General features: G+C 46.6%; 1 protein-coding gene and 1 long non-coding RNA gene across 2 annotated transcripts; both read right to left on the bottom strand.

Annotated features, from left to right (window-relative positions):
* Positions 1–1,825: 1,825 nt before the first annotated feature.
* Positions 1,826–4,119, bottom strand: LOC125428919. The gene is made up of 2 exons (XR_007243885.1): positions 3,031–4,119; positions 1,826–2,903 (listed from the first exon to the last, which is right to left on the bottom strand). It is a non-coding gene; the product is annotated as an uncharacterized LOC125428919 (long non-coding RNA).
* Positions 4,120–6,027: 1,908 nt separating this feature from the next.
* Positions 6,028–20,619, bottom strand: LOC125428594 (zinc finger protein ZFP2-like). Its single transcript, XM_048488992.1, is given in 8 exon segments — positions 6,028–7,333; positions 7,336–8,934; positions 11,007–11,133; positions 13,503–13,585; positions 15,100–15,217; positions 15,390–15,892; positions 19,922–20,057; positions 20,600–20,619. Coding segments are annotated over 6 exon segments (2,376 nt in total). The 5' UTR covers positions 15,807–15,892; positions 19,922–20,057; positions 20,600–20,619; the 3' UTR covers positions 6,028–7,301.
* Between the last annotated feature and the right edge of the window lie 1,310 nt (positions 20,620–21,929).

Genomic DNA, 21,929 nt, shown 5'->3' with positions numbered 1-21,929 from the left:
TGGCTGCTTCTCTCACTTTCGCCCTCCATTGGGGGATGTTGCTATGACTGTCGTACAAATTCTGCTTGGCCAAAGATGACAAAGGCGGGGGGGGGGGGGGGGCAGCTTTGCCCTTCAGTCCCCATTTAACAACCAGTTCTGCCGAAGTGGTGCAAACCTGCTGAATCCCACCACTGGCCCTTTATATAAGAACATAAGAACTAGCCTGCTGGATCAGACCAGAGTCCATCTAGTCCAGCATTCTGCTACTCACAGTGGCCCACCAGGTGCCTTTGGGAGCTCACATGAAGGAGGTGAAAGCAATGGCCTTCTGCTGCTGCTGCTCCTGAGCACCTGGTCTGCTAAGGCATTTGCAGTCTCAGATCAAGGAGGATCAAGATTGGTAGCCATATCATTGCCAACCCCCAGGCGTTACCTCTCAGCTTTGGACTGCGGCGTTCAATTCCTCTGGAGAAAATGATTGCTCTGGATCTGTGCCGCTAGTCTCCTCATTTGGGATCTGTGGTGCAGATCTCTCCCAGAATGCCTCACTCTTCGCAGCCTGGTGAATAGGAGGCCCTTCTGCCGATTCAGGGCCAGACACATCCTGATCTTCCTTCGTACTAAGTCAGTTTCCAACCAGACTGATGAAGAGCCTTGTCCTGCTGCAAGTTCTTCTGACAAGGCCAAGACTAGCAAAACTGGGTGGAGCTGCTCAGTCCTGCAAAGGCAACCAGGTCTCTTGTGACCCTCCCCAGGTGGGAGCGCTCCTTTCTACCACCCCAACTCCTTGTCAGTCAGTTCATCTGCTCCCTTTTAAATGTATCTAAGTAATTGGTCACCATAAAAGAGGTCCATCTTTATAGGGAGAAACGTTTTTGTCTTGTTTGTGTGCATTGTATTGGATCAAATCAGTAACATATGGTACTACAGGAGAGGAAGGTTATGGGAGAAGGAAATTCCTTTGTCAGCAGTATCGGAAGCTAAACAGTCTCACATGGTTACTGATGATCTTGAACCTGCAGTCTAATCTCAAAGGCCAAAACTGCCTGGGAAAAGGACCCCTGTCTTTTGCTAACAGAATAGAATGCTGATGGCATCTGTTTCTTAAAGCTACAGATACTCCATTTTGGGGGTTGAACCCCCCCCCCCCCGCCTTTAAGATTCCAAGTGTTTCTGCAAACCTGAAGCATTTGTTGGGGTTCTTTAAGATCTATCTTGTCCATTCACAGCTCCAATCTATGTATTTAAATAGTCTTAAATCTGGCCAGGTTCTCTGGAAAACACCCTGATAATTAGCCTTCACCACTTAAGTGATTTCTGAGAATATTTAGACCAGTGTTTCCCAACCTTTTCGAGGCCAGAGACCTCACTCTTCATATCTCACGGTACCCCTGCCGCCGCCCTCCACCTTCCCCTCCCATTGCCCCTGCTTGCCACACCCCCCACCTTCCCCTCCCAGGGTGAAGGGAAGCACTGGGGGTGGTGGTGGCTGCTGACCTTGTGGCAGGCCCTGCCCCATGGGCCAGCTCCATGTCCTTGCTGGCGCCGGTGGGAGACACCACAAAAATGAGGGGGGGGGCGGTAGTGTTGCCGCGGTACCCCTGGGACATGCTCACGGCACCCCAGGGTACCAGGGAACCCTGGTTGAGAATGGCTGATGTAGACTGTTCCACTGAAAAGGTATCCATCTAGCAGAGTACTAGAGCAATAACAAAGTGTCAGATGGATACCCTGGAAGATACTTTTACAAACTGTGTAATGCTTGTGCAGTAGCACATATGGAAGAGATTCAAAGAAATATTCCAAGAGAAATAAATTATATCAAGCAAAGCAAAAAAAAAAAGTCTGTATAAAAAGGTTTATTATAGAAGAGGATGGTTGGATTCAAGCGAAGTGGTAAGAAAAAAAAGCAAAAGCCAAGCACAAGGAAGGCATACAACACTCAGCACTGTGATTTTCAAATATGAAGCAATAAATTTGGACTAACTCAGCTAAGTACACATTACCTAGGCTATAGCAAGTTCATCAGAGCATATGCAGAGTTCCTTGCAGTAACAAGATCTTGGAAGAATCCTTAACTCCTACTCAACCTCCTAGGGACCCCCAATTCTGGCCGAAGACTAAAAACTGAATGCTAGGGAAAGTTCCAAAAGATATTTATGGCCAATGGACTTGGACTTAAGTCTGCGTCTTCTCTAAGAATTTAGTGAATCCCATGCGAAGTACCATTTCTGATGTTAGGGGCTACTGTCATCAACTGGAGACTTACAAAATATAGATCCACTGCATCAAGAATCCGGTAATGGCTCTGATCCTCCATGACAGATATGTGGTTTGTCCCAAACCCGACTGTCTTTTGTCTGAAAGGGATTAAGTGTGGCACGATGGTCTAATGTGGAATGGTTATTCTGATGTAACCGCACACACAAAAAAAGAGGGATTACAGAACACAAAGCCAACAAATACTACAGATGCTGTAATCAGGCTATCTTGAATTATACAAAATCCATACCAGTAATACAAAAAGATGCTTTCATATACTAAATGACACTATCTCCAGCAATAAGCGATATACAATGTATGACATACAATGTATAATATAATGTAGTCTTCACAAATAATTGTTTGAAATCCTGTACAGCAGTCCCTAATAAATATATACACACAATTCTTAATGTCTTTTCTTGTTTACGAGCCTCCAGATGTAAATGCTTGTTTTGTGTGTCTTATCAAACTGCACTTCATCAGAATCACTGACTGCTTATTCACATCTCTTATGAGATCCTCATACATTCACAGATTCACAAACAATCCCCAATTTTCTGCTGTAATCCATTCTGTAAATCCACTCCCCATGACAATCTGCCCTGCAATTGTGAAGGCTGCATTAGAATGGTTATTCTAATGCAGGGGTCTGCAACCTGTGGCTCTCCAGATGTTCATGGACTACAAATCCGATCAGCCCCTGCCAGCATGGCCAATTGGGAATTGTAGTCCATGAACATCTGGAGAGCCGCAGGTTGCAGACCCGTGTAAATCTAATGCAACCCCAGATATCTGAGATCCCAGACATTCTAGGTGGCAGGTAACTTCAGATGAGGCTATACTTATTAGATATAAGATCAGTGATCAAGGATCACTTCTTAATGGCTCCTCATCCTCTTGGAGAGGAATGATGAGTGCGTCAGGGATCTGTCCTGGGGCCTATACATCTGCATAAATGATTTGGATGAAGGAATAGATGGGAATCTTATTAAATTTGTAGACAATACTAAATTGGGAGAGGTAACAAATATGATAGAAGAAGGAATCAGGATACAGGATGATCTTGACAGGCTGGGCTAACACAAATAAAATGAATTTCTGGGTGTTGTGGGTTTTCTGATCTGCGTGGCTGCCAGTCTAGAAGTTTCTGCTCCTAATGCTTTACCTGCATCTGTGACTGGCAGCTTCACAGGGATTTCACGGTGAGATGTGTTTCTCTTTTGTAGGAGGAAAAACTACTAGATCACAATCACACAGCCCAAGAAACCCACAATAGCCAATTGATACCGGCCGTGAAAGCCTTCAACAATACATACAATAAATTTCAACAGAGATAAATGCAAAGTTCTGAATTTCAGCAGGAAACATCAAATGCATAATTATTGGATGGGGGAGATTTTGTGGCAGTAGTATATGCAAAAAGGACCTAAGGGTCTTAGTAGACTATGCATTGAACATGAGTTGTCAATATGATGCAGCAGCTAAAAAGGCAAATGTGATTTTTGAACTGTATCAACAGAAGTATAGTATCCAGATCATGCAAAGGGATAGTATTGCTTTACTCTGTTCTGGTTAGACCTCACCTGGAATATTCTGTTGTTTTGGGCTCCACAGTTTAAGGAGGTTCGGATCAATTGGAATATGTCCAAAGGAGGGCAGTGAAGATGGTGAGGAGACTGGAGAGCATGTTGTAGAAGGAAGAAGCTGGGTATGTTTAGCTTGGACAGGAAACAACTGAGAGTACCTGAAGGGCTGTCATAGGTCGATTCCACACTTGCGTTATCGACCTAAGTTCGAGCTGTGTTCGACCTAAGTGCTCCGCACAACCACTGGGATCGACGTGGTTTTATACCAGCTTCGCCCCGTGTAACGGTCAAATTTCCGACTCCAGTTGGGAACTACTACTTTTTCAGGGAACCACGCTCGAACTCAGCTCGATTCCAGTAAAGTGCGGAATCTCTGGTGCCAGGAGTCCCCCATTCAGTCAATCACAGCTGAGTGTTTCGGGCATGCGTACAGCTGGCCAATCAAAAAACGCCACCTTTGTCCCTCCATTCCTGTGGCAGTTTTTTTTTATAACGTGTGTGGGGATAGATGGAACATGGCGGTAGAACAGTAGCCAATCGGAACGGAGTGGCGAAGAGACACAGGATGATTCCGCCCTCCGATCTGGGATCAAGCTGGTTGCAGTGGGGAACAACGATGGCTTCAACCTAGGTCAGTACCCTTCTCAGGGAACTGGGTCGAACCTATTTTACTCATGTGCGGAATCACCCATATAGATTATGGTGTGGCCTAGGAGTCTGACCCACAGCCAATGGGTTGAAATTAAATCAAAAGAGCTTTTGGGCTAAACATTAGGAAGAACATCCTGACAGAGCAGTTCCTTAGCGGAATAGGCTTCCTCAGGCAGTGGTGGGCTCTCCTTTGGAGGTTTTAAAACAGATGTTAGATGGCCATCTAGGACAAGGAGGTGGGAAACCCAGGCTCAGATCCCCACCAGGGTAACGTCAATCACCACTTTAGGGGCAGGAAGTAATTTTCCTCCAGGTCGTATTGGCCAGGGATCCTGGAAGTTTTTTGCTGTCTTCTGGGCACGGAACAGCAATCACTGGGGTCGGGGGTGAGATAGTTGTCAACTTCTAGTTTGGACTAGATTATCCTGTAGGTCCCTTCAAGGTTTATATTTCTATGATTCTGTGATGACATTGTATTACTGTACCCCAGCCTCCTTGACAACTTCTCACAATGGTTGCAGGAAACATATAACTCAGCATAACAGACAAGATGAAAAACCCCGCACTAAGAAAACAGCAACCTTCTTCTGGAACCTTCTGGTTCCAGTCCTCCAAGAACAAATGGAACCACCACAAACTGAACTATACAATACTGATCCAGCTAGGCAGCAGAAACCAGTTCAATGAACCACAAGCGGGGAGATGTCCAGGGCATAAGAGCACAGTAGCATTTCTGGATTAGACCAGAGGTCAATCTAATCCAATACCTTGTCTCACTCTGTGGCTAACCAGTTACTCTGGAGCAGGGGTCAGCAACCTTTAACACCCAAAAGAGCCATTTGCACCCGTATTCCACGGAAAAGAAAACACTTGGAGCCGCAAATACTTTTTGACATGTAAAATGAAGATAACACTGTATATATTCTCGTGCAGAGAGAAGTTCCTTTCTTTGGGGCCCATTTTTACCCATCAAAGCAGAAAAAAGGGTTTTTTTTAAAAAGCTGGTTGTTTTGTACATGATTCAAATGACCAGCAATAGAACCCCCGTTTCACACATTTCTCTTTTCTTGTGTTGAGACACAACCCCCAAAAGAACCCCCTCAAATTCCACTTGGATGGTGGATCAAAATTGATGCCTTTAATGGGGTTGTCAACTTCCAGGGGGGGGGCTGAATCCCCCCCCCGAGAAAATGTCTGCCATGGAGGGTGAACTCGACAGCCATATTCCTCACTGAACATGGTCCCCAAAGCCACAGCTGCTGAGAATCTACCCCAAATGTCCTGGGATTTGCCCGCCGGGAGTTGGCAACCTGTGACCACCATGGCTGCGGATAATCCCGGCCTCCTCCCTGCCACGATCTACAAGCTTACTCTCCACTGGCTTACTCTGAAGTAAACCTTCCAAGATCCACGTGCAAGGCTTTCCCCATGCGCTCCTGCCCTCCTTGGCAATGCAGAAGCAAACAATTCCCACCCACCCCCGCCTTCCCATCAAACAGCCCCGACGAGTGCAACCTTGCAGGGCTGCAGGTAATAACTCCTTTAAAACCTGACATCGTCTTTCTCACCTGGATTCAGCCAGGCTGCCATCCGCCAGGAAGGCCCCTGGAGCTCAGCGGGGCTGCTGGGGGGTCTGCAACCCAAGGTGGCATTGCTGGGGTCCACCATGTGGTCCTCCTCCCAAGAAGGACCTGGGAGAGAGGGAAATGAGGCCACCCAAAGCAGAGTTGACCCCTGATCCCCCATTCAAGGGAGGCGACTGAGGCTAGGATTGCGCTGAAAATCTGCGCTCCTGCAACTCCCTCCCTTTTCTCACTCTTCGCCACTCACCTGTTCAAGAGTATCCACCAGTGGTGCTCCGCCCCCGCCCCACCCCATCATCACCAGCATCAGCCAACCAGGCAGCTGGGACAGGGAAGCCGCAAGTGGCTAGGGATAGCTGTCTTGGGCAGTGCCTCTCTAGGAACCAGGACTCTTTCCCATTAATCCTTGGGGCGGCTCTCCAAAGGAGGCTGAGAGGACCTAAGACACGTGGAGCCGCAGTACAAGGACAAAAGAGCCGCATGCAGCTCTGGAGCCGCAGGTTGCAAACCCCTGCTCTGGAGCGTAAGTGATAACATAGAGACCAAGAGCCTCCCCCCTAAACTGTAACTTACTACTGGCATTCAGAGCGTTCCGCCCCTGAATGTGGAGATTCCCTTTAGTCACCATGGCTAGTAGCCACTGATACATCTACCCTCTGTGAATATGTTTAATCTCTTATGTTAAACCCATCTATGTTTGCAGTCATCAATACAGCCTCTGAAAGTGAATCCCACATTTTAGTCACTTGCTGTGAGTAAAGAAATAGGTGCTTGGGTTGGTCTGGAATCTGTTGCCTATTATTTTCACTGGGTACCCCTGACTTCATAATAAGGAGGCAATTAACAGGGAATGTCCATTCCTTCTTTGACCAACTAAGGTCACTGTGCTTTGGCAACCAGAACAAATTAAGTGCCATATTGATTTTTCCACAAAAACATGAAAAAAAGAAAAAAAGGAAAAGATTAGGAAAAAAAGAGTAAATAATGAAAGTGGAAACATTTGTGGCAGGTTTCACACAAGATTGGATTAATTGATGGAAAGCAAGGCTGCATCTGAAACCAAAGTTCTTTCCATCCAATGAGCATTCACAAGGTTTTTGATTATGTGAATTTCTGGATAAGAAGCAAGCTTTGAGGTAACTCGGAATGTGTTTAAACAGAGAACATTTCATGGTTACTCCACAGTGTGGATTCTTTGATGGGAAGCAAGGCTTGAGTTCCTAGTGAACCACTTTCAACATTCTGAGCACTGATATGGTTTCCCCCAGTATGGGTCCTTTTGTGGGAAACGAGGCTTACGTCCTGACTGAGGTTCTTTCCACGCTCGAACCATTGATATGATTTCTCTCCAGTATGGGTTCTTTGATGGGAAATAAGGTTTGTGCTCTGACTGAAGGCCTTTCCACACTCAGAGCACTGATATGGTTTCTCCCCAGTGTGGATTCTTCGATGGGAAGTAAGGCTTGAGCTGACACTGAAGCTCTTTCCACACTCAGAGCAATGATAGGGCTTCTCCCCAGTGTGAATTCTCTGATGGGAAATAAGGCTTGATCGGTCACTGAAGCTCTTTCCACACTCAGAGCATCGATATGGTTTCTCCCCAGTGTGGATTCTCTGATGGGAAGCAAGGCTGGAGCTGACACTGAAGCTTTTCCCACACACTGAGCATTGATATGGTTTCTCCCCAGTGTGGGTTCTTCGATGGGAAGTAAGATTTGAGATCTTACAGAAGGTCTTTCCACACTCTGAGCACTGATATGGTTTTTCCCCAGTGTGAATTCTTTGGTGAGCAGCAAGGGTTGAAGTTTGAGTAAAACTCTTTCCACACACTGAGCATTGATATGGTTTTTCTCTAGTGTGGATTCTTCGATGAGAAGCAAGGCTTGAACTAACACTGAAAGTCTTTCCGCATTCAGAGCACTGATATGGTTTCTCCCCAGTATGTGTTCTTTGATGGGAAGTAAGGCTTGATCTGTCACTGAAGCTCTTTCCACACTCAGAGCATTCATATGGTTTCTCTCTAGTGTGGATTCTTTGATGGGAAGCAAGGCTTGAGCTGACACTGAAACCCCTTCCACACTCAGTGCATTCATATGGTTTCTCCCCAGTGTGGATTCTTTGATGGGCAGCAAGACTTGAGCTGACACTGAAGCTCTTTCCACAGTGTGAGCATTGATATGGTTTCTCGCCAGTGTGGATTCTTTGGTGGGAAGCAAGGCTTGAGCTGACACTAAAACTCTTTCCACACTCTGAGCACTGGTATGGTTTCTCCCCAGTGTGGATTCTTTGATGGGAAGCAAGGCTTGAATTGTGATTAAAGATCTTTCCACACACTGAGCACTGATATGATTTGTCCGCACTGTGAATTTTTTGATGGGAAGCAAGTCTTGAGCTGGTGGTAAAGCACTTTCTACACTGTGAGCATTGAAACAATTTCTCCTGTGTGCGAATTCTTTGATGGGAAGCATGATAAGAGCTCTGACTAAAGCCCTTTCCACGCTTACAGCATTGGTACAGTTTCTTCCCTGGTTGGAGTCTGCGGTATAAAGTGACGATCTCCTTCTGATTGTAGCTCTTTCCAGACTCTGAGCATTTGTGTGACTTTTCATCTGTGTGCAATCTTTCATATAAAATAAGGTTGTTGCTCAGACTCCAACTCATCCCATATGCTGACCATTGCAGCCACTCCTCCCCATTTCTTATTTTTTCACAATCACCGCTACTTGATTTGTTTCCCATGTGACTTTCCTCTTGATCTAGATTTCCATGGAAATAGGAACCACCAGAAATAATGGATTTCTTGCTCTTTTGCAGTCTAGCTTCAGTTTCTCTTCTGTTCCGTTTCCCCCTTTTCATGCTCTCCATCTCTGTTGGTATAAAGGCACAAACCAAGTGAGGTCATGGAGCTTTCCATTAGTGAATAAACTCAATTTTCACTTTATTATTATTATTTATTATTTTATTACATTTATAAACTGCCCTTCCCCGAAGGGCTCAAGGCGGTGAACAAACACCGTAAAGCATAACGTTAAAACACAGTGAAAACAGCACAATACCCCAGTATTAAATCAGGAATGAAATCCAAACACAATACTGGTTTTCAGTCAGTGTCTGTGTTAACAAGGCCACAAGACACTGCTGTTTTTTCTCTCACACTAAGCGATTCAGTAAAATCTATTTGATCTTGAGGTGGACATTTGATCTTGAGGTGATCTTGAGTTTGGGTTTATATCCCCCCTTTCTCTCCTGCAGGAGACTCAAAGGGGCTTACAATCTCCTTGCCCTTCCCCCCTCACAACAAACACCCTGTGAGGTGGGTGGGGCTGAGAGAGCTCCGAGAAGCTGTGACTAGCCCAAGGTCACCCAGCTGGCATGTGTGGGAGTGCACAGGCTAATCTGAATTCCCCAGATAAGCCTCCACAGCTCAGGTGGCAGAGCGGGGAATCAAACCCAGTTCCTCCAGATTAGACACACGAGCGCTTAACCTCCTACGCCACTGCCGCAATGGCACATTGATGTGTTGGTGTGTGCTTTCCTAGACCCATGTGGTTTCTCCACTGGCTACCTATCTTGGTACTCAGCCCTACTCCCCTGAACTGGTTGAGATTCAAAGGATCTCATGTTTTAAAGAACTTTCCCACCAAGTCATAAAAACTTTTCATTGTCTCTGTGCAGTGTTTATTCTGAGCAATCTGCCTCCAGCAAGAGAACTTTGGGGGATCAGTGGGGCATCCCATCTTCTCCCACAGCTCCTTTGTAGAAGGCCAAAGGTTATCTGCATGGTTTTGGTTTGAGTAGGAAAGAGACTGATCGGGTCTGAGATCTCAGTTTCCCCTTCTCCTGATCATTAATCTCCACATGCCTGTCTTTTCCTTTACTGAAATGTAACTGGTGCAGAAGTCCCTCTAAGGCTTCTGCACACCTGTGCGGAAGCTCCCTCTCACAGAACTGAGCCGCAGAGAGACTGCTCAACATAGTGGCACCAATACAGTGTTTTTTTGCAGTCACACACCTTACAGCAGTGATGGCGAACCTTTTCGAGACCGAGTGCCCAAACTGCAACCCAAAATCCACTTATTTATCGCAAAGTGCCAACACGGCAATTTAACCTGAATACTGGGGTTTTTGTTTAGAAAAAGTGGTTGGCTCTGAGGCATACGTTACTAAGGAGTAAGCTTGGTGGTAGTTGTTGGCTTTGCTTTGAAGCAACCATGCAACTCTTTGAACAGGTGAATCACGAGCCTAGGAGGGTGTACTCAGAAGCAAGCCACATTGCCAGCAACTGAGCTTACTCCCAGGTAAAGGATCGCGCTTTAGTTCTTTGCATGAAAATCAGTGGGGTTTAACAGCGCTTAACAGGGTTTCCTATACTGCTTCCCCAAAACTAGGTCTTAGGTTTAATGCTAATAATCGAGCCCAGCGGCCCAGGCCAGCCTAGATGTGTGTGTGTGTGGAGGGGCGACCCCCCCCCCCACGATGAACTCTGTTTGTGCGTGCCCACTGAGAGGGCTCTGAGTGCCACCTCTGGCACCCGTGCCATAGGTTCGCCATCACTGCCTTACAGGGAACACTGAACTGGTAGTCTAATTTCCTAATTCCAAACAGACAGCTTTGTGGCATTCTGCTCTGGCTCTGGGAGGGAGATTTCAGGAGGGAAAACACAGGCCGAATGAAGAAGTGCTAAATAATTTCTTAGCAGTTCTACCTGCCTTATAAGTGCTTTATTGTTATCATAAGAGTATTCGATCCCTTGCCCTTGGATCTCCCATCTGAATAGCTACACATGAACTGTGCAAGTGAACAAGGAAAGCACGTCCACGAAACACGGGGTTCTGCATCTGTCCTCCAAGAAATCCTTATGGTGAACTGAAATAAACCAACTGCGGCAGAAATTTTGGTGTTTTGTACTGGCCAACAAAAAACAAAGCAGGACTCATACCCAGGTAGGCCAGATTCTTGCAGTTTTCTGCCATGACTTCCCTGTGCAGAATCTTTTGGCTCAGATCCAGCAAAGCCCACTCCTCCTCTGAGAAATACACAGCCACGTCCTCGAAGGTCACTGGATTCTGAAAAACAAAGAAAAAGCTCAGGGCTCTGTCATGGAATGATGCTATCGCTACAGTGTAAAGGGAAGTCACATATGACTGTGAAAAGCATCTTTGCCTTTTGATCTCCTGGAGGGAGGACAGGAAGCCATACAAAGGTGCCAGGATGACACTTCAAAGGCCTAAGTTACCTCGTGGCCTGAACAGAGTTTTCCTGAGAAGGGGGAAACAAAGGTTTTGGAATTCCATCAGAGAAGCATCTCTGGGCCATGGGTTCATGAGAATTAGACAAACTGGTTCCTGTCCAAGTTGGAAAAGTATTGCAGAGTGGAGGCTCTCTATAAACTATGCAAAAACTAAAGCAATGGTCTTTAGGAAAAGACAAAAACAACCCTCCTTTGGAGTATTCACAACATCCCCATTGAGTAATGCAGCTTCTTTAAATATCTGGGAGTCACATTCAGTGAAACCCTAAACTGGAACGACCACACAGCAGCAGTCAAGACCTCAGCTTTAGAAACTATTGGTGTAATAATGAGATTCTTCTATACCAGGGGAGGATTCCTTGTTGCCCCAGTGTTAAAACCTTTTGTTAGCAAAGTAATCCTTATGCTCTGGCATGCCGTCAAGGTCTGGGGATGGCATAAGCAAATACTTCTTAATGGCACCTTCCGCACAGGCAGCAACGGGTTTATGACACCCATTTCTGCTGCGCTGCCACTGTTTGCAAGGCAGCTGCAGGAGCCAGCTGGGATCACGGGGATCTGGGAGGCTGAAGGCAGCATGGTTTGCACAGAAATGTGATGTTTCTGTGTGAACCATGAAGCTGAGAGTCTGCCCCCGCCTGAGAATCCCCCCCCCCACGTACCTGCATGGCAAGGCAGCCACCTATTAGAATATCCCATCTAACAGGGGCTGCCTGGAGAATGCACCATAATGGTGGAGGGAAGGAGGGGTGGGGATTGAACGCTCCTGCTTGCCATAGTTCGCACAGGCAAACAGGAAGCATTTGCAACAGGGGTTTAATGAAAAAAACTTGCAGAATTAGTGAGTCTCATTAAACCTGGGTTCTGGCCACTAAAATGGGCTAACAGCATTTGGGGAGTGAGTTCTGTGTCCCCCCCCCCCCCCATGCTTTTTAAAAGGGCCTCAACCTGTTTTAATTGGCCTGTGAGGAATGGGCCAATCTGGAAACCGTTCAGAATCTCTTCTTCAAACGTGTCTTGGCATTGCCAAGGGAGGCACTTGTGACCCTGCTTAGGGTGGAATTTGGACTGCCATCAGTCAAAGCCCATGCCCACCTGGTCATTTAAAATCATGGAAGAATAAGAGAGCCGCAAAAGCAGATTCGCTTAGCAATCAAAGCTACCAGGTACTGTTGGCTAATGTCAAGACCTACACTTAGTTTTTCAATAACCTTCTGTTTAATTATACCATTCCAGACAATCTAACGCATTTGTCAGCAAACAATTCCAACCTGTATGACTGGGTTTTCAAGGGTGATACCTCAATTGATAAAAACACAGTTTTGTGGTCTACTTTCTCTCCCTGGTACGGACCAATAAAAAAAGATCACCTCATATCTTCTTACAGTGGATACAATAAAAAAAGATCACCTCATATCCTCTTTCACAATCTAACATCAAAGGCATTAACATCATTATGTTTCCAAACAGTGCTGACTGAATGCTTAGCCGGACACTATTCCCCAAAAACCAGTGGAACGACGTCTCTGTATCTGTGAAAGGGGGTGGAAGACTTTCCATATTATGTCTTAGATTTTCCTCGGCACGTAGAACTGGAGCCTAAATTTCTTTCTAAAGATCTTAATTATCATAATTTTATTCTGATTTGACAAACTAAGTTTTCTGTCTTCAGCCCCTTGGGGGAGGGCAGTATAAAAGTGGAACGAATAAATAAATAAAATAAAAAATTTTGTAGCCTACAGGACGGCTCTGTTTGCACTGGCAGCCAGCAAGATCTCAGCCAAGGTGGTATCAAAGAAAGCAGTAAACTCAAAATAATTCTCCATTTAGTAGGATCTTGTACTCTTAATAGGGTTTATAACACTGCTTATTTAACTACTAGGAAGAATTCTTGAATGGGAGCCTTGTGATTGTTGATTTTACATTTCTCTGTAATTTATTTTGTGTTTATCTATTTATGTATATTTTTCTTATTGTTTTTCCTTTTATATCCTACATTGTGATGGTCTATGGCTCTATAATAAAATCTCTGACTTGACTCCAAGTTGCTTCAGTGGTGTTCACAGCCTTCCGGGGGAGAAGGTTAGTCAGATACCATGGGAAAAATTATTTCATTTACAGGCAGTCCAAGTCAGGAGCACATGGGGTGTTCCAATCCCTTCTCCCTAAAAATTCCTTCCCTACCTCATCTGGTTGCGCCAACGAAGCTTTCATTCTGTCACAAACAGGGCGAGAAACAAAATAACCAGGCAGTGTTCTTCCACTATCTATGAGGGAGAAAAGAGAGGTTGGAAGATATTTAAGTACTGCTAGTTGCTTGACACCACCAATTAAAATCACAAACAGGAGGCAGAAAAGCTATCAGAACAGAAGCCACCATGTTTCCCAACAGATGATGATTCTATCATTAGTTATACACCACAGATGCTGTTTCCACAAGGAGAGTGGCAAGAAAGTTATGCGAAGCTGGAGCCACCACCTAAAAAGCCCTGCTCCTTGTTGAAAACTACCCAATTCCAGCAACTGCTAGGATGTGGAGCTGAGATTTATGGGTAGATCATATCGGACCACAGTCATCATCTTCAAGGGCCTTGCTTCAGCTAAAAGGACCTTCTTGGTCATGGTACCATAAGCATAAGCATTTTATTGTCATGGTGCACACACAACGAAATTTACAGCAGCATTCCTCGATGCACACCATTTCAGACTCATACCCCATCCTCACTTTCCCCTTCCTCCACCCATCCCTACACAGCCCCAAACACATCAACACGAAGCCACCGAGTTCAGCATCACCACAGCTCTAGAGTAGAAGCTGTCTCTAAGCCTCTTTGTCCTAGTTTTGATAGACCTGTATCGTCTGCCGGATGGTAACAGTTCAAAAAGAGAGTGTGCTGGATGAGACGGGTCTCTCAGAATATTTTGGGCTTTCTTTAGGCTTCGGGAATTATAGAGTTCTTCCAAGGAGGGGAGAGGGCAGCCGATAATCCTCTGTGCAGTAGTGATCACCCTTTGGAGCGCCTTCCTATCTGCCACTGTGCAACTGGAGAACCATACACAGATGCAGTAGGTTAAGACACTCTCTATAGCACAGCGGTAAAAAGACACCAGGAGTTTTCCATTCAGTTGTTGTTTCCTTAACAGTCTCAGATAGTACAGTCTTTCCCCAAGGACCTTTGTTTATTCTCCCCCAATGTCATGTTCTGCCAGTGAGCAAAGACGTGGTTTCCTCTTGCATTCTCCCAGGGAGCCTAATTGGGTGGAAGGTCGGTTAGAAACGGTAGCAAAGATCTCTTTACCATTATCACATTATACTGACTTTAAAAAAACCATCCAGTGGCAGGGATGCAATGGGAGGGGGGGTGGGGAAGCAGTATAGCCTGGACGTCCCAGGGGTTTGAGGCAAGGTCAGTGTGGTGAAAACTGATATGTAGATGCCGTATGACTCATGCCTCTGCATACACAAGCACTTACAAGACCTACAAGGGACATCACTGTAGAGTGGAAACAACATAGGCGCAATGTATCGTCGAAGGCTTTCACGGCTGGATTCAGCTGGTTGTTGTGGATTTTCCGGGCTTTGTGGCTGTGGTCTGGTAACGTTACACAGCGTGTAACAGACTTCTCTTTGTGAGACACCTCTGAAGATGCCAGCCACAAATGCAGGTGAAATGTTAGAAACAAGATCTACCAGACCACGGCCACACAGCCCGAAAAACCCACAACAACCAACATGGGCTCACTTCATAGAGGGAGACGAAACTGAAACAGGACACCTTACCTGGCCAGATGGAACCTTTGTCATCTTCCACCTGAATCGCCCCAAAGAGTGACGTCCACCTGGGCTCTGGTGGATCCTTCTCAGTCTCAGGAAAACCAGCAGCCTCTTCTGCTAGCACCTGGAACAGCACAGAAATAGTGATGAGAAGTATGAGAAAAAGAAGCGCGTGGTCTAAAGCTGGGAAGGGAGCGGGCCAGAAGAGGATAATTCTTGGCTGATTTTCAGAGAAAGGTAGGCCCTTGAAAGTGGGATTTTTAGGAGAGGCTCTTTGGTTCCTGGGTGAAACATACCCTCACCTGCCCTGTCTGCTTCTTGGCCTCCATCTGGCTCAAGAGGAACCCTTCCGCCAGGGCCACTGCCTGGGAGCTGGTCTCTGGCCCGCATTCTCTCACCCAGCTCCGCACTTCCGGGGGCAGGATGCTCAGGAACTGCTCCAGGATCACCAGGTCCAGCATCTGCTGCTTGCTGTGCTTCTCCGGCTGCAGCCATCGACGGCAAAGATGGTGGAGTCGGCTGCAAACCTTTCGGGGCCCCTCGGTCTCCAGGTAGCGAAACTGCCTGAAGAGCTGGCACTCTGGATCTGAGCCACTGGTCTCCTCACTTGGGATCTGTGGTGTAGATCTCTCCCAGAATGCCTCATTCTTCACAGGCCAGAAAGTAACAGGTCCTTCCGCTGATTCAGGAATGGGGAATTTCTCCTCTTTCATCTTATCCTGCCAGGCTGACGGAGCTGCTTTTCTACACGTTCAGCTGTCAAGGTCAGGACTGGCAAACTGTGCAGGGCTACTTTGTCCTGCAAAGACAATCAGATATTTTAACAGCAAACTGTGACCTTCCCCAGGCAGAAGAGCACGAATGCACATTTTTGCCATCCTAACAGCTTTTAAGAACATAAGAACATAAGAACTAGCCTGCTGGATCAGACCAGAGTCCATCTAGTCCAGCACTCTGCTACTCGCAGTGGCCCACCAGGTGCCTTTGGGAGCTCACGTGCAGGAGGTGAAAGCAATGGCCTTCTGTTGCTGTTGCTCCAGAGCACCTGGTCTGCTAAGGCATTTGCAATCTGAGATCAAGGAGGATCAAGATTGGTAGCCATAGATCGACTTCTCCTCCATAAATCTGTCCAAGCCCCTTTTAAAGCTATCCAGGTAAGTGGCCATCACCACCTCCTGTGGCAGCATATTCCAAACACCAATCACACGTTGCGTGAAGAAGTGTTTCCTTTTATTAGTCCCAATTCTTCCCCCCAGCATTTTCAATGTATGCCCCCTGGTTCTAGTATTGTGAGAAAGAGAGAAAATTTTTTCCGTCCATTTGCCTAACCCCCTTAGAATGGCTAGCACTCCATTCTAAGACAAATAAATCCCATCATTAGCAAGGTATGTTCACGTTTTCTTGTTTGTGTTTTATCTACAGTGCATTGATCATTACTGATTCCTGGCATCATGGGAGAGGAAGGTTTTGGGAGAGGAAGTTCCTTCGCACTTAACTGTATATGACTCTATACAAGTCCTTCCTTTGTCAGCTGTATCCTAAGCTACACAGTCTCACAGGCCTTTTTTGCTGGGAAGTATGCCACAACTCCTTGATCCTTTGGCCTGCCCTTTCTTCACCTTATGCAGCTCCGCCATGAAGTCCTGAGTCAGGTCAACAAGAACTATACATCATTTTGAAATACAGCTGTGCTAACAATTGTGTAAAGACATTCTTGTTAAAGGAGCAGCAGTGGCGTAGGAGGTTAAGAGCTCGTGTATCTAATCTGGAGGAACCGGGTTTGATTCCCAGCTCTGCCGCCTGAGCTGTGGAGGCTTATCTGGGGAATTCAGATTAGCCTGTACACTCCCACACACGCCAGCTGGGTGACCTTGGGCTAGTCACAGCTTCTCGGAGCTCTCTCAGCCCCACCTACCTCACAGGGTGTTTGTTGTGAGGGGGGAAGGGCAAGGAGATTGTAAGCCCCTTTGAGTCTCCTGCAGGAGAGAAAGTCCTCCTCCTCCTCCTCCCCCCCACTGAAATGGAAGACTGCCCATGTCACTGAAATTCAAGGCAGAGTATGCAGTATAAACCAATATGATTGACATGGTGGGATGAACAATAAATTCTGAAAACAGCAGAAATCTGACACAGGGCTGAAACGAGGCATTAAACATGACTCATCAAGTACAGGGAGCAAGTTTGCAGCAAGACAGTTGGTACTATGCATGCTAGTATAGTCCAGAGCCCCAACCATTTCAATACAGCATAGTCCTCTTGTCTGTGTAAAGTACTGTCAAGTGACAGCCAAGTTATGGAAACCCAGTAGGGGTCTGTTTGTTTATCTTTGAAGTGATCTTGTAACTGAAACTGCATTTACTCTGTAACCTCTAAGAGCAGCAGTGGTGAAGGAGGTTAAGAGCTCGTGTATCTAATCTGGAGGAACTGGGTTTGATTCCCAGCTCTGCCGCCTGAGCTGTGGAGGCTTCTCTGGGGAATTCAGATTAGCCTGTGCACTCCCACACACGCCAGCTGGGTGACCTTGGGCTAGTCACAGCTTCTCGGAGCTCTCTCAGCCCCACCTACCTCACAGGGTGTTTGTTGTGAGGGGGGAAGGGCAAGGAGATTGAAAGCCCCTTTGAGTCTCCTGCAGGAGAGAAAGGGGGGATATAAATCCAAACTCTTCTAAGTCATGCTTCTTTTCCTGTATGCTTGACTGTCTCTCTTCCCTCCCCCCACCATATTAATCTTTAACATTTATCTCGATGGGAGTATTTAGAAACAGCGACGCCTTTTAAAAAAACGTGCCACTTGAAAAAACATGTTCCTTTTTATTGTGATGCAGAGAAGGATCTAATGCTAGCCTGGTGTAGCTTTCAGTGCAATCCGGATTCCACTTGTGCCACTGTAAGGGGCATTTATGCAGCAGCCAGGGCACATACACTGGTCCTGGGGAGCAGAGCGGGAGCAACACGCAAGGCTACCAGAGCAGCCATGGCAGGGGCACAGCTCCAGGACAGGCACAAAAGGGGGCGTTCCCAAGGTCAGGGCCAGAATTAATCAGCTTCCTGAGCACTTTTGGCTCAGAAACTTCCCCATTTGCTGGTGCAAACTTATGCCAGCAAAACTGGAGGCACAATCCTTTGTCCTGAATACAGCACTTTCATGGAGGCAGGGGAGGTGTCGCTGTTGGTTAAAGGGCTGTGGTACAGCAAGCCTCCTAGAAGGTGGCACGGTGCAACAAACCCAGAGGTGGGATCCAGCAGGTCCTCACAGGTTCCCGAGAGTAGGTTACTAATTATTTGTGTGTGCCGAGAGGGGGTTACTAATTGGTGATTTTGCCACGTGATTTTTGCCTTAGTTACGCCCCTCCTCTCAGCAGTAGTGCGCAGAACTTGAAGCAGTCTAGCAGGAGGTGCGCCGGCGTGCGTGGCAGCCTGCGCCTGCGTGCATTCGTTTCCCACCCAAGGACTGGAGCAGCGGCTGCATCCTTGCCACAGTCCCGCCTAGGAATGCCCCGCCCCCGGAATGCCCGGCCACGCCCCTGTCATGCCCCACCCATCCCCATTGGCGCTACGCCACAGTTTGAATCTCACCACTCACCACCATTGGAACCTGTTACTAAAATTTTTGGATCCCACCACTGAACAAACCCCACCACGGTACAGCCATGGTGCAACGAAGCCCACCCCTGGATTGAACTGCCTGTTTGCAATGGTTTAGATCAGGGGTAGGGAACCTTTAACACTCAAAGAGCCATTTGGACCCGTTTTTCATAAGAAAAGAAAACACTTGGAGCCACAAATAATTTTTGACATTTAAAATAAAGATAACAGTATATATATATAGGGTTTTTTTAAACCTTTTACTCCGTTCATTCTGAGAAGTGCATGGATGCGCCCGCCCTGCTGCCTGCAGGGCGGGCAAGGATGAAGCCGGCGGCTTGGCCTTGCCGGCCGCCGGGAAAGCACCCGCCCCGCTCCAACGGGGCGGGCAAGAAGGGAAGCCCGCGGCGCGGCCCAGCCAACTGTGGGCAGTTGGTGCGCCCGCCCTGCTGCCTGCAGGGAGGGCAAGGATGGGGCCGGCGGCTCAGCTCGTGGAGCCACAGTGCAAGGGCAGAAGAGCCGCATACGGCTCCCGAGCCGCAGGTTCCCTACCCCTGCCATAAATGTTCACTTCCTCTGAATTCCTTACTTCCACAAATTATGCAGTCAAGTTTCCTGCATTTGGACAATTCTCGTAACTCATAGGAATGCCGCATAAATGTTGGCAATTTTCTCCTGTTCTCACACTTCTTTGTTCCTCAGACAGAAATAGAGATAAGCTTCATCTGGATCTTGAGTTGTGTTTGTTGAGGGAGAAATGAGGGAAGAGACGCCATATCAGCTAAGATGGCAAATGCCTTCATTTTGAGCACAACAAATCCTGTGAACATCCTGAAGTTAGAGATTAATTTTGCGGCTTCTAGCTTTACTTTCAGATAAGTTATGTCTACCCTAGACAACTGTTGCTTCCAAAGCAAGGAGTGCTTTGTATGTGTGGATAACATGGGCTAGATACAACCCTATAATTGTCATTCCTAATTTCTGGATCCTTGGCTGACTGCCATTAACAAAAGGGATGAATCTGCAGCAGCCAAAACTGCACAATTGGAGCCAATTCAGACGCTACAAAGAAATCACAATTAATCAAACTTGATTAGATATGGGGACCAAAGGCTGTCATGAAATGGTTGGAAAATTGCACTCGTCCAAGGCCTGTCCTAGTGTTTTGCTACCTATTACTGTAAGTAGGCACACGACTACTTAATTTTCTATACCACTCAGCTACCAAATTTAACAGCTCATACCTGGTTTCGGTTCTGTTTGAGATTTCTGTTTGTTTTCAGATTTCTGTAGTCCAAACCCTACTGTACTGTGCATTGGATGTCCCATCCTGTTGACAGTAGTTGACTTTTGCTATACAACCTCAGTTAGAATGGTATACTATAAATAACAAAGATAAATGCAGGGAAGCATAGTTTGTGGTGGCCCACAGTTTATTTCCCATGACCTGGACAGCCCAGGCTAACCTGATCTCATCCGATTTGAAAACCTACGCAGGGTTGCCCTTGGTTAGTATTTGGATGGGAGACCTTCAAGGAATACCAGAGTCGCTGTGCAGAGACATACATCAGCAGAGCACTTCTGAGCGTCTCTTGTCTTGAAGGCCCTTTTGACCAGCAAGGCTTATTTTTTGGGGGGAGCAGCTTTCTAAGTGTCATTAATAGTTGCTGTTAAATTCATCTTGAAAAGCCAAAAAGCGCAAATATTGAACTGGGAAGCAACTTCCACCCCCTGGCAATCCTGGTTGCAATAACCTGTTCCTAGAAATCTGCTCACTCCCTAATTGTGCATGGTCTCTCCCTCGCTTGCCTTCAGTTGCACCCAGCCAGATAACATCCGATTCCCCCAAGCCATCTAAAATGGACCCCCCCCCCCCCGTTATGGAGCATCTTTTTTTTTAGAGCCCCCCTGCGCACAGATACCTTAAACTCACAAGAACCTTCCCGGGGCAGAAGCTGCTGCTGCTGCTGCTGCTGCAAAAATAAAGCCAACATTCCCTTGAAGGGAAGTGACGTCATCCTCCTCCCTCTCGCCTCGCTGCCACTCTGGGAACCTGGGCGTTCTGACATTAACCCTTGCGTTGACTTTTGCACGTTGGAGGAAGAGCTGCGCAGGTGTGCCGAGGGTGCGAAGGAAGCACGACCGCCCCTCTTTCAGCTGTGATTTATTAGTGCAAAGTCGTTTTGAGCGACCACAACGTCAGCAAAATACTGCTTTTTCGCTTGAGCTGGACGGGGGCTGGATTTCCTGTGCACTTTTCTCCACCTACGTTTCCCATTCCCTCCCTGCGGAGGTCCGTTTCTTTGTCAGGAAAATGCAATGCAGAGAGACCTATGCAGAGCAGGTGCAAGGTCTGGCCACCCCCTGCTGGAGCACAAGGGTGGCCCCGGTAGGGGGTGGGGACACTGCACTTCCTGAAGTCTCCGTTCCCAGGTCCCCGTCTTTGGTGTCTCAGGTAGGTTACTAAGTCTTCCAGAGTCCTCAAAGAACTCCAGGATTTGAAAACGTCTGGAAGAAGCAGACATCATCATCATCATCATCATCATCATCATCATCATCATCATCATCATCATCATCATCATCATCATCATCATCATCCTTTAATAGGCATAAATAAATCAGAATTTGCACAGACACATTCTGCAGTCTCAAATATAGTTCAATAGCAAGAAAATAGTCCACAGAACTTAATGGTTGACTTCAAGGGAATCGGATCACTTCAGATTTTTAAAAAGAAATTACCAGAACAAATGACAAGTAAATTCCCCTACACAAGCAATATAAAAATACAATCTAGTATAAAATTGCAATATAATATATTAACAAAGTAGAACAGAAGAGACAGACTCTCAGTTGCTTGTATATAAAATGAGTTTACTAACCAAAAGGGTTACAAAGAGATAAAATAAGAAATTGTTTCTTTCCTGTTACAAATCTATATTACTAAACATCTGGTTACGTCTTGCTACCTATCTGATGTCTCGCCTCGTGGTCACCTCGTGTCTTGTGGTCTGACTTCTGACGCAAAGAAAGGAACAGAGTTAACTGGTTGTGGTAGGTTTTCCGGGCTGTGTGGCCGTGGTCTGGTGGATCTTGTTCCTAACGTTTTGCCTGCATCTGTGGCTGGCATCTTCAGAGGTGTATCACAGAGGGAACAGAGTTAATTTTATAACTTCTGATTATGTGCTTACTAGCACGTAGGCACTGGTTATCTGACTGACCAATAGCTAATCAATAGACCAGGTCAGAAAA

This window comes from Sphaerodactylus townsendi, linkage group LG03 (genome assembly GCF_021028975.2).
Source record: "Sphaerodactylus townsendi isolate TG3544 linkage group LG03, MPM_Stown_v2.3, whole genome shotgun sequence".
Lineage (NCBI taxonomy): Eukaryota > Metazoa > Chordata > Lepidosauria > Squamata > Sphaerodactylidae > Sphaerodactylus > Sphaerodactylus townsendi.
Note: the sequence above shows the minus strand (reverse complement) of the source record. Positions and strands in the feature narration are given on the sequence as shown.